Below are 14017 nucleotides of genomic sequence, written 5' to 3' on the forward strand. Positions count from 1 at the left end.
ATCACTAGCCAAACTGGTTTTAGGCACTTACCCCAACCCTGCACATAACTTCCATATCAGTCCAAAAGGGAGGGCAGGGCACTTGGTTAAACATCAAAGCACTGCTGTTCTTACCAATGATATGACACCCTGAAATACTAATATCACATTTGATTTGTCTAACTTACAAATAAAGACATAAAAAATATTTATCAACCTATATACAAAATTTCACATCACAACAGCATTAAAGTAAAGATACGGTTAATTTACTTGTACACAGACTACAACTCCATTTTAGCAAAAATGTTACAGAGGTCTGATGAGAAAGTCCAAATGGATGTCGGGATAGGGTGCTACATTTTATGACACATGATGGTTATAATATTTTCTTTTGATTGAATGTTTGAGACCTTTTTTTCTTTCTAACTCCAAATCAGCTCTTATCAGCTCTTTGATCAAGAGGTTATACATCACAATGAACAAAAATATTAATGTAGCAGTAATACTTTCGAAGTATAAAAGTTCCTGTACTCATATTGCAGTTCGCTCCATTATCGATAAAATTAAATTAGGATAAACATATTCTTTTAATGAACTGTAATAGTATAAAGTTCTTAGCTTTCAAAGTAAAACTCAGAATGTTCAGTTATTAACAAAGAAAAAGTCAAGCTCAATGCAATCAAACTACAATCATGCACTAACTTGCGGGTCCATTTGCAATTGGCCATTGGTTTGTATGTCAAATTATCTGTATGTTGGTCACAAAGTGTACAGGTCATTGCAACTGAAGCTCTACTGTGGATGATCAATATGCATATGTACTTTAATTGGCAGTACAGAGTAGTACAAACAGATATTCGTATCTTGGCAGCTGCATGTCACATCCATGTAATGCAGTATTTCTCAACTGTGGGTCGTGGATTGACATTGTTGGTTTGCCAAAGTGCATGGTGGCGCAGTGCAATATGTTTCCCTCTTTCAAAGTGAGCTTGTTTTACCAAGGGGAACCCCTGATCATCTTCATTTTGCTGATAGGGCGGTTTGCAATTAGTGATAATGGCTCTTCAAATTAATTTAAAAAGTAAAAACTTGAGTGTGGGACAAAAAAAAAATTGAGAAACACTGGTGTAAGGAAGGCCGTGCAGGCCGAATATAGTATATAAGAATTAGCAATTTGGAGCAGTGCTGATTAAAACAAACCTTAAAGTGCCCTTCCAAGAGTAATAATGAAAGATTAATTACTGTGACTTGTTTTAGCAATTTCTAGTACATTATTACCCAACTGTCTTCTTATGGCTCTTGTCTATAAACAAGAATCACCTCAATTCAGTTGGCCATAAATTAGCACATGACTGCATTATTTAATGCTGTAAAATAACACACATCACTTGTACAGATCTGACAGTCGTAGAATTCAATGTCCTCTACACCTGCATGAAAACAGGTCATAGATCAGATGCCCAAGCTCATCTGCACAAACATTATGTGAAATGGAATGCTTCCCTCTTTAATCCACACTCTGACACAAGAAGATGGGAAACATACCATGGTGTCGGAGACTGGTGACATGTCACATGTCAGTTGGACATGCAAGTACAAATTTCACTGTGCTCTGATCACATGACTATACTACTACTACTATGTACATAATTGAAAAAATACATACCTCATATTCCTTTCTACATATTTTTGAAATGTCGCTCTTAGATGATGCCTACAGAGAATAAAGACACATATTCTTGATGTTGAAAAAACTCAGGTTAATTTAAAGAGCTACAGTCTCTGTAAGTGTTCTTAAGCAGCTTTTAAGGAATACTTACGGATTTGCACTCGCGCCGACATTCAACCAGAATAGCAAGTTCACAGCACCCAAGGCCTACCCAGCCGTCTGATTTTTTTGATGCCCCTACAAATTAAACCAATCAATGTCATTGTGGTTAATTTCCTACAGTGAAGTTTTTTCACTTTTCAAGTTTTGTTCTTAAGTAGAATTTCCTACATCTCAACACTCAAACAGAGGACAGGTAGAACTGAGATTAAACAAACTATACATTTTTTTTGCAAACATGTTTTTGTAAATTTTAAAGAAAAAACAGAACAAGCAAATGAAAAATGAAAAGTTAAAAACAGCCTTAAGAAAAGAAGTCCCCAACCCACTGGTGTTCTACCATTCACAGAAGGCAAAGAGAAGAAGCACATAAACAAATCCTGTAGCTAAAAAATAAAATGTCACTTACAACAAAAATATTATAATTAACTAGCTACAGACAGGTAATACAATACACTTAAAGATATTTGATATCTCTGAATGTACATGTACCATCAGTGTTCCTACTACACCTTTCCTCAATATCCTTAGAGGTCTTAGCTTCTCTTGCCTCGCACTTCCTCTCTCAATCATGGTCCTGCAAAGCCTGCTTGTCAGACTTTCATTTCATGGCACCCTGCTCGCCTCCCCTCCTCTTTTTAATTACCAACAGTAAGACGGGTTCCAATTATCCACTGTGAAAACAGCAGTAGTGTTCTTGGGAATATTTCATGTGTTTGAAGGAGAACCGGGTTGCGCCTCATTAGCATTTAGCAACCTAACGTCTGTTGGTAAGTTATAGGAATTGTCTATGTAATTCTCCATTTAATTCTTATAATCAGGAATTGAACTTTGAATCCCTAAACTAACCTCATCCCTACCACTAAACAACCAAAGCCAAACTGATAAATCAGACTGCATGGAGGGACTGGACATACACACATACACACAGAGACAGTAGCATTTTATTATATAGTGCAAGATAGCGAAATCCAATTTTACTGGCTTGAATCCTCTCGGACCCATTTTGTTCAGTCTGACCCGACTTTTAACATTCATCAGTTACGATTCAAAGTTTGAAGCTATTACCCAATGAATTAATAATATGGTACTAAACTGATATCTCTGATTCACTTATAAAGTTAATACAATACCTAGACCCCCCAGGGTGTTAACACAAGAATCCCTGAAGCCTATGAAAAAAAAAAAAAATCCTGGCCTACCTTAAAAGACCCAGTGTCTTTTGTTTTGTAACTGTATCGATCAGCACAAGCAGCCTACTGTCCCATAACCCCCCACCCCTGACCAATCGCCACAGTCAACTCGGGCGAAAAGTTCTCAGAGCTCAAGTCTCGTTTATCTGGGTGTGAGGTACCTGGAGTTGTATAGGGTAAATCAAATACCGTTATGTGTGTTCCGTGTCTCTAACGATCTATGTAAATGTAGGATGACAGGAAATGCAAAAAAAAGAAATTTGGGTTAGGGTACGAGGCAGACATTACCAATTGGGTGGTGCAGAGGTAAGAGCTGCTGACTCCTAATCAATGGTTCGAGGCCGGCCGCTAACCAGAATTACCGTTTTGAGAAGTGAGCTGCTCTTATTGTTATTATTATACAATAAAAACACACATTTGATTTGAGTCTGTAACAGCTGGTGTTCATTTATTATACTTGTAAAGGTTAGCGTTTTTTTTTTTTCTTTTCAGTTTTATTCTCTCAGTCATGTTCACGCTCCCCCCGATCTGACACTGCCGTTGTCAAATAAAGACATGCTACAACAGAGGTGAACTGAGATGAGGATGAGGGTTCTTCATTGGAGAAAGAGAACAGAAGCCCTCCCCGCAAGAAATACCCACTCAAGATGGCACCACTCGAATGCAGCAAGAATGTTGAGTGTCGGCCTGCCAGTGGATATTATTGGTCAATCTGCCACTCATGTCCATCAACAAAACAGCAGGGCATGCCGAGCTCGCCAAGGTATCATGCAAAGTTCTGTTTGTGATTATGTTTTGTGATGGTCTTTATATAAAAAACATTTGTATGTTACTTATATAAAAGCCACTTCAAATGTTATTTACCTTAATTTATTTACTTACTAGCAAAATACCTGCGCTTATGTCACAAGTACACTGCAGAGCTTCCTGTGTTTGATCGACACGGGCACGGGTTGTAGACTTGGAACACACATGAAATGCATGTGTTCCAAATAATGATATATTATTTACCCTATACAACTCCAGGCATCACCCTGAGATAAACAGATTTGAGCAACTTTTTGCCCAAGTCAACTGTGGCTGTGGGGGTTATGGGACAGCAGGCTGCTTGATGCTTGTGCTGATGGACACATATACAAAACAAAAGTTGCTACTTGAGAGGTGCGAAGGAATTTAAGGTGGCCCAGGATTACTAGTTTTCTCGTAGGTTTCAGGGATTGTAGTGTTAAACAGATAACTAAGTATTCATTATGAGAAAAGGTTACAGGAAATATTGATTTGCTAAAAGCTGAAAATAAGAGAGACAAGAAACAGACACAGTAGAGAAAGAAAGATGAATGGATCTTCGAAAGTCAGATATTGAATAATTCTTAATTAAAACTACAAAGCTTTGTACTGTTGTATGTGAGCCTGTTCTCTACTCCTAGAGTCTGATGTATAAAACTGCGCGTATCTGAGTGTGAAAATATGTGTGTCAATTTATAAAACAATTTCTATGCAATTTACCAACATCTTGTAAATGTACGCATGAGAATACACCTCAACCCTTACCCAGCTGCCAACCTGAAACAACTGTATATGGACTATGCTAATCAGCCCCAAACATATGCAATCACGATGCTGCAGACCTTCATTGGCTAGAAGAGCAGCCTCCCACCTGACACATCAGGCCATTGCCAGTTGCATTTGAGGAGTCCATCTCTTCTCTGTGCTCTGGGAGTTGGGGAAAGGCATAAAAAAAGTGTTTCAGCCAGTAGCTTCTATGTGTTATTTTACATGTGAGTCATTATTTAGCTGGTTTGGCTGTATTAATCTACTTGATGAAGGGTCTTTTCATTTCCCAGTTTTTCCAAAATGTTGCATATACAGTAGATGGGTCAGAGCTGCAATAAATATACACAAGTTTTCCCGTCAAGTTTTATCTTATAAATGCAAAGCTGTGTATGCAGTTTTCAAGCCTTTTTGTGTGAAAACAAATTTTATAAATGTGACCATTTGACCCCACCAGTTCAACAACATCCAAGTGAAAGGGCTATAAAATAAAGTCCATCTGAATCATTGCTTTATGTGTCTTCTTGTTCTGCCCTCTGTGTCATGCAGAGTTTTCAATGAGATCATACTGCACATTTTCCACTACCTTTCACGTTTTGTTGTCTGCTTTTGCTAAATTCTAATGCAAGTTAAAACCCTGTAATAGACTTGGCCCCATTAAGGGATGACTTTTGACTTGCATCCATGACTCTAAGAATAACCAGGTTTGATGATTGAGAGATGAAAGCACAAGTAAGAATTCCTGCTGTCCTAACAGTAAATGGGAAATAAGATCAAGTAGAACTTGATTTACCCTCTTAAAAATGTATGTTAATAACCAGTAATAACAAAACAGAACTTGCCACTGTAACAAATGTTGTACTCACCAGGAAGAGATGAATTGATGCAAACCCAAAGCTCCCCCTGCAGGAAGATTACAAAATGTTTCAACAGCATAACAGTATAAAAATAATCTTTGATGATGTGAAGACAGCGGCAAAAAATAGCTCACTTGAAATGATTTTTTTACTAATCTGTTAAATTTGTTCACTTATTACTTATTACTTAACCAAGAAAACATAACACTTGTACCCAAATGCAGTGGTCAGATGAAAATGGGCACACTAGGGTGCTCTGGCCAGTCAGAGTCACTAGCTATTGAAGCAGGCCAGACATCATGCTCACTATGCAAAAGGTAATTAACAGTGAATGTTTGCATAATGGGGACTTTCGTAAGCTGCACTACTGCTTCATCACAACAAAAACATTTGTCTGTTTTTTGGATCAAACAAGTCAGTCTAAATAATAATAAGGAAATATGTTTTCATTTTTTCACCATGGGTTATTGACTGTACTGCAGACTGATGGACACAAATGGCAAATTTATCCATTTAAAATTAAATCTATGACATAGTAAAGTGTGCAGAAAGTGAAGGGATATAAATGGTTTCTGAATCTATCTATCTATCTATCTATCTATCTATCTATCTATCTATCTATCTATCTATCTATCTATCTATCTATTTATACCACTAAACAAAACTATAAAAAATATTTACTAGTATTGGTTTATTTTATATATTTTTATTGTCATAGTATGGAATTTTAATGAATTTAAAAGAAATGTTTTTCCATTAATTAATACAAATGACTATAATAACATATGTCGTACTTATGATTAATTTGAAGGGGTATGTACAATTTTTACATTCATTATGATACTATGCTATTTTTTTTGTTAATCAGTGGTAGAAATGAGACACATGTACAGCCAGTATTGTTCAGATGAGTTTTTCATCTGAAAGGTCTAAAAAATAAGTGTGCCTGTTACCACCTACAATGAAAAACATCTGGCATTTATTAAGACCAATGACTTACTCTTTTAATTCACAAGAGCATTAGTTAAATAAAAATGGGTTCAAAAATAAATGGGTGCATAGAAAGTCCTAGGACTCTTAGAGGAGCAGGTCCACACTAGAAACAGCTCAAAAGGATTTGACAGTTTCATTATAAATAGACAATGGCTAAACATTTTAAAAATAATGGTTGTCAAATATGACTGAGATAAAAAAGAAAAAATTTTAAAATGATTTAAAATGACTCTATTTTCCTAGTGCAATTGCTGATAAAATTCATGCAAGTCCATTTGTCTTCTTACCATTGACTCTGGACAATAGCTGGGCAGCCGCTGTAATAAGTGCTTCAGCCGTGACTCACTCTTCGTGGTAGCAAGCTGTAAAAGACAAAAAAATATATATATATATATATACTGTATATATATTATATTAGTATATATACTGTAGTAAAAGGTTTCTAAACTCTTTTGGAACACACCCCAACAGTATGAGACACCAAAGAGCATCCCAAAGTGCGATTGCTGCGTCTGTGGAAAATAACATATTGGTCGCTGGGGCATCCACAGGCTCCCAGCGCTGTGACAGCTCGCTGTGAAAACAAATCCGAAAAGATCGCAGTCACAATATGCACACGTGCCATCGATGGGTGATGCAAGGAACATTATAACTGCAGGGAACAGTTTTACTTGGCCTACAAACCTGCCCACGACCATGCCTGTTTGCTGTGTCTGTGTATAGGAAAGTGCTGTTCTTGTTTCAAGCTGAATAAAAGCTGGGTTTGCTAAAGTACTGAGACTCAGCCTCATGTTTTGAAGTGCAAGACAGAGACTCACACGTCACTATATATATATATATATATATATATATATATATATATATATATATATATATATATATATATATATATATATATATATATATATATATATATACATATATATATATATATATATATATATATATATACACAGTGGACCCTTGACTTACAAACTCAATTCATTCGCGAGGGCTGGTTGTAACTCAAGTTGGTTGTAAGTCAAGACTATTTTTCCCATAAGAAATAATGGAAATACCCATAATGCGTTCCGAACCTCCCACTGCAACACTTACTTAACCTTTTCATAAAAAAGGGTTGTATAATGTGCATAATTTACCAAAACACCAATAATTTTTCTAATGTACTAACCAAAAAGTTATAAAAGTGCCTAGCCTACCAGAAACAACAATTTCATACTGTACTCACCATTTAATTTAACATTTTTGGGCTGCAGGAAGGGAGGAGAAGGAGAATGAAATGGAAGGTGGTTATTGTTTAGAAGGAGCCTCCTTATGCAAATTTTTTCTTTGTAAAATTATCGAGATGGTGGATTTCGACATGCTGTACATACCGTATTTATTTCCCAAAAATTAGCATTAGAAAATCAGGTGCATGTCATACACGAGGAAACTTCTTCTGCTTGGGCTTGCTCGTGCACTCACGCTCTCTCTCGCCCACTAGCGCTCTCTCTCTCTCGCTTGCTCGCCCACTCGTACTCTCTCTCTCACTCGCCCACTCGCACTCTCTCGCTTGCTCACGCACTCGCACGACAGTGCTCGCTCTCTCTCTAAACGCTTCCTATACAATCACAACGCGCATCGTACATGGGGCAAAACTTTTTTCACAATTTTCTTTGTAAAAATTAGGGTGTGCGTCTTACACAAGGGTGTGTGGTACATGAGTAAATACGGTATTAGCGGGATCGGTTACATGAACACCACTCTCATATTTCCGCAAAATTTCATTCTTCGTTTCGATTATGATCGCTTATTTTATCTTCTCTTCCTTCCTTAGCAATTATGTGTCTTGCTTGCCACGGTCTTAGTGAATTATATATATAGATAAATCACTGCACTGACCAAAATTACGTCCACAAACACATATATCTGGGCTCCGACTGACGCTTATGAACGCTCTCGACTGTTTGTTTACAATCGCACAAGCGGATACACGTGACCGTATTGGGGTTGTAACACAAGATGTTGGTCGTAAATCAAAACAAAAATTTTGGTCGTAAATCAAGTTGTTTGTATGTCAGGCCGGTTGTATATCAAGGGACGACTGTATATATATATATATATATATATATATATATATATATATATATATATACATACAGTATATACTAGCAGAATACCAGCTTCACAGCGGAGAAGTTGTGTGTTAAAAAGTTATGAAAAGAAAAGGAAAAATTTTAAAATAATGTAACATGATTGACAATGTAATTGTTTTGTCATTGTCATGAGTGTTGCTGGCATATATATATATATATATATATATATATATATATATAATACTATACCCAGCCTTGGGAGAAGTAGTGTGTTATAGAAGCAATGAAAAGAAAAGGAAACATTTTGAAAATAACGTAACCTGATTGTCAATGTAATTGTTTTGTCACTGTTGTGAGTGATGAGTGTTGTTGTCATATATATATATATATATATATATATATATATATATTTACACACACACACATAAACATATATATATATACATATCTATACATATACACATATATACATACATATATATCTACATATATACACACAGATATATATATATATATACATACATACACACACACATATATAAACATATATATACATATACATACATATCTACATATATACACACACAGCTATTTCAGTATCAGTGCAATACGCTGTTTGTTAAAACAGTTGACTCCGCTCTTACGTGCAATAAAAATCAAATCATTCAGTTGTCTTTGCTCATATGTCATTTTAGAGCTGGACGCCTGGCATCTTTTTGGCCACAAGTTCGTTTCTGTTTGGTGTGAGGTTCTGTGTTGTGGAGATTCTCAGGATGGATTGCAGGTGCTCATCAGTGAGGCGACTCCTGTGTGCTGTTTTGTTATTCTTTATCACTGAGAAGAGCTTCTCACACAGATATGTGCTACCAAACATGCACAAGGTTCGAGGCGCATGTAGACGGACTTTTTTTGTTCTTCAAAGTCACCAAAGCGCCGTGCAAACTCAGTGCGCAATAACTCTAGTAAGCGGTAAGTGTTCGGCAAGGCAGCTGAAGCGCTGCATTATGGGATCTGTAGTTTATTGTGTTACCAGCACTTCATATACCGGGCTTTAATAACAATAATACAGTATATAAAATGATCTCGGGCGGATATAATTACGCGGTCGGTCGGATGTGGCCCGACCCTTGAGTTTGACACATATGGACTAAATAGAACTTGAAAAGATATATTTTTTCAAATGTGATCGCGCAATTCAGATAGAGTTGGGCACTACAGCCTGCATGCCCCAATGAGTCATCCTCCCCTCGCTCTTACTTTTTTACCGTTCATCTAATGAATACACTGAGTATGGCTTTACCAAAACAATCATTGATGGCGAATAAAGTATCCATTATTCGAGTATGTAGGCGGGATATATATATATACATATATATATACCAGCGTATTACAGAGAAGTAGTGTGTTAAAAAGGTAGAAAAAGAAAAGGGAACATTTTAAAAATAGCGTAACATGACTGTCAATATACAGTATTTGTTTTGTGAGTGTTACTGAGTGTTGCTGTCATCAAGGATTTGATTATCATTATTTCTTTCAATCAGGTTCGTATTTGTAGGATGTGTTGTGTTCAAGTTACATTCCGTGTTTGTCAATCGTTGTAAAGATGACAGGTTTCATTCATCGATTCGTTTCTTACTGCATCAATAAACAGCTCGTCTTCTTCTTTATCTGAGACCTGACACACTGCATGCACGGGTTTTTACACTGTCTTCCTTTAGCGGGACATTGACTTTTTCCACCGTGTGCTTTGTTTCCACAGTAGCTGCATTTATGAATATGCTTATCAGCGCTTCATATTTTTGCTGCCTTTTCAATTGTGTAATTCAGTTTTGTTCAGCGCTCTTTGGAACTGTTGCTTTTTATCTGTGCACTGCGTCAGTTCACGTGAGCCGCTCGGTGTACATGCATCGAAGGTTCCCAGCTGTGCTGGTGCCATCTCGTGCTATGTCCGTGGCTGTATTTAATGTTACCTTAGTCCTGGCACTTAAAACTTTCTCTCGCAGTTTCGCTGAGTTTGTGTCAAACACCACCCTGACCATCTCTTCTTCCTCTCCATAAGCACAGTCCTTCACCCGTGAATATTTACCCGTGGCAGTTTGCTATTGGATTGCCGCTGACGGACGGCCTTATATGGGCAGGCACTAAATTACAAACGCCAGCGCAGCCTGTCTATGAACTTAATTTAAAGTGTAGGTTTACATCGTGCTTTGTTTCAGTAGCAGAACTCATGAATATGGTTGTATATGTCACTCGCTCGCTTCTTATTGTTTCGCTGCCTTCTCAATTATATAATGCATGTTTTCTTCAGCGCTTTTTTGAGGTCTTCCTGATTTTCTATGTGCTGCGTGATTACGTGGGAGGCGTGATGATGTCACACGAAACACCGCCCCCACGGCGTTGAAGCTCATCTCCATTACAGTAAATGGAGAAAACTGCTTCAAGTTATGACCATTACGCGTAGAATTTCGATATAAAACCTGCCCAACTTTTGTAAGGAAGCTGTAAGGAATGAACCTGCCAAATTTCAGCCTTCCACCCACACGGGAAGTTGGAGAATTAGTGATGAGTGAGTGAGTGAGTCAGTGAGTGAGTCAGTGAGTGAGTGAGGGCTTTGCCTTTTATTAGTATAGATACTAGCAGAATACCCGCAATTCGCAGCGGAGAAGTAGTGTGTTAAAGAAGTTATGAAAAAGAAAAGGAAAAATTAAAAAAATAACGTAACATGATTGTTAATGTAATTGTTTTGTCATTGATATGAGTGTTGTTGTCATATCTATCTATATATATATATATATATATATATATATATACTGTATATATATAGCAAAATGCCCGTGCTTGGCAGCGGAGAAGTAAAAGAAAAGGAAACATTTTAATAATAACGTAACATGATTGACAATGTAATTGTTTTGTCATTGTCATGAGTGTTGCTGGCATATATATATATATATATATATATATTTATATATATACACACAGACACACACACACATATATAAACATATATATACACATCATATATATATACATACATATACAAATATAGACATATATACAGTATATACATATATACACATATATATATACACAGTTATATATATATATATATATATATACACACACACACACACACACACATATATATATATATATATATATATCATGGGCAGGGCATCATGGACAATGGAGTTTTTATGCACCGCCCTGCTGGATGCCATGGGGGCCACGAGAGGGAGCTGTTCTTCGTGCCCTATGACCCGGAAGTTCGTCATAGGAAGAGTGATGGGCTTCCGGGTTGAAAAAAAAAGTACTATTTACCCTGACACGGAAGGAATAAGGACTTGTGGACTGTTGGCTAGGAACACTTCCGGGTCAGGGAGTATAAAAGTACTGTGGGAGCTCCCAGACGGCGAGCTGAGCTGGGTGGAAGGGTGGCAACGCGTCAGGGAGCTGGAGGATTGTATTATTGTGATTATTAGTGATTTGTATGAGTATTGTGGAGGAGAGGGTGTTTTGTACACTGTGGCTGAAGAATAAAGTCGAATTGAGGACTTTTACCTGGTGTCTGGAGTCGTGGACAGGGGTTCAAGGAAGTGAGAGCGTCCCCTATCTACCACAATAAATATATACTGTCGAGGATGCCAGGGGCCACGACCCAGCCGGGACGCCTTGAAGGACCGGAAGTGGGTGTGCGCCCATCTGGGATCAGGTGGGGGCCGCCTTCCTGGTTGCTTTGGGGGCCATGGGTTCAGGGCATGGAAGCTCCACCCTGTAGGGGCCCGTGGTCACCGCCAGAAGGCGTCCCAATGCCTTGGGGACTTGTGACCTCAGCACTTCCGCCACACCAGGAAGTGCTGGGGTAAAGATAAAAGAGGACACCCGGAGAGCTGCCGGGAGAACAGCCGGCACTTCCGCCATGCTGGGGCGTGGCCAAGAGGGGAATGCCGGGAACCACCTGGAGCTCATCCGGGAGGACATAAAAGGGGCCGTCTCCCTTCATTCAGGACTAGAGTCGGGTGGAAGAAGGACGAGGCAAGAGAGGAGAGTGGAGGCGGCCCGAGAAGAAGGCATTTGTGGCCAGGACTGTGTTGGGGTTTGTGCACTGACTTTATTTAGTGTCTGGGTGACACTTATATTGTAAATAATTGTAAATAAAAACATGTGGTGGTTGAATACAACATGTCCGCCTGTCTGTGTCCGAGTCGGCTCCACAATATATATATATACACACATACATATCTATACATATACACATATATATATATAGATATATACACATATATATACAAATCTACATATATATTTACATATATATATTAGGGGTTGGACTCGATTAAAAAAATTAATCCAATTAATTAGAGGCTGTGTAATAATTAATCTTGATTAATCGTATGTAATCGCACGTAAATTTGCCCCAAATGGCAAATGTTTTTTAATTTAAAAGGGTTTTAGTGGGCGACAGAATCAAATAATAGACATGGACATGAATATTGTAAACTCAAGCTCTTTTAATTTCTGAAAAAAAATGCTTTTAAACTGCATTTGAATTCAAAACAGAAACAAAAATATCATCCCTGGTTAAAATTGGGCAGACTTAAAAATAAAGTGGTAGTTTAAGTACTTTAAGTACATTTTCAGAATGGTATTGTCTTTAAATAATAATAACCAAAATTTCAACATAAAGTGCAGTTTTTCTTCTTAAAAAATAAGTCAGAAACATAAAAGGTAATTTGACCAACTTAATCTTTAAACTCTGAGTAACATTAGCCAAAATTATTTTGTACATTAGGCTAAAACAGTGTGATCATTGAACATTTTGTAATTAGATGTAATTAGAATTACTAACGGTCACGGAAGTCCAATGATCCCCAGTAAGAGCCACAAAGTCCGCTTTCTGTAATGCATCTAATTTTGCTTGCTTTTCAGTGTGCACAAAACCATGCTTTTATCAAGGCTTCGCTCGGGTAGTCTTTTGAAATGAAATTTGCCTCCGATCAGTCGAAGGAACGCGCTTTATTCCAACTCTAACATTTTTGTAGCTGTGATGTGTGCATCAGTGTAATCGATGTACCAGGAAATCATGCATTGACAAAAGTTCCCCTTTGCTTGGAATTGAAAGTGTGATTAAATGCGTTATTTTTTGTTATGGAGTACATGCATCGAAGCTTCTCAGCTGTGCTTGTGCTAAGAAAAGAAAAAACATTTTAAAAATAACGTAACATGATTCTGCGTTAACCGCTTAATTTTTCATACGTCCCAAACCAAGGAGATGCGAGGGTAAAATGAACCGGGAAGCTCGCATACATACTCAGTGCATTCCCTCTCAGGAATCGAACCTCGGATGTCGGCGCTAGAGGCAAAGCCTCTACAATTCGCCCACGCGTGTGCTTGTCTATTTGAGAGTATGTAGATCGGGTATATATATATATATTTACTTGGAGAAGTAGTGTGTTAAAGAAGTTATGAAAAGAAAAGGGAACATTTTAAAAATAACGTAACATGATTGTCAATATACAGTAATTGTTTTGTGAGTGTTAT

The 14017-nt window shown here is 37.5% G+C and overlaps 1 protein-coding gene across 1 annotated transcript in view; it reads right to left on the minus strand.

Annotated features, from left to right (window-relative positions):
* The window catches only part of reck (reversion-inducing-cysteine-rich protein with kazal motifs), a 253720-nt gene that overhangs the window by 123557 nt on the left and 116146 nt on the right, over positions 1-14017 (minus strand). Inside the window, exons 3-6 of the mRNA XM_039753505.1 lie at positions 6692-6766; positions 5421-5457; positions 1803-1888; positions 1649-1696 (exon numbers count right to left, since the gene is read on the minus strand). Of these exons, the coding sequence (XP_039609439.1) occupies positions 1649-1696; positions 1803-1888; positions 5421-5457; positions 6692-6766 (246 nt within the window). The remainder of the gene's footprint in view (positions 1-1648; positions 1697-1802; positions 1889-5420; positions 5458-6691; positions 6767-14017) is intronic.

This window comes from Polypterus senegalus, chromosome 5, assembly GCF_016835505.1.
Source record: "Polypterus senegalus isolate Bchr_013 chromosome 5, ASM1683550v1, whole genome shotgun sequence".
NCBI classification, from domain to species: domain Eukaryota; kingdom Metazoa; phylum Chordata; class Cladistia; order Polypteriformes; family Polypteridae; genus Polypterus; species Polypterus senegalus.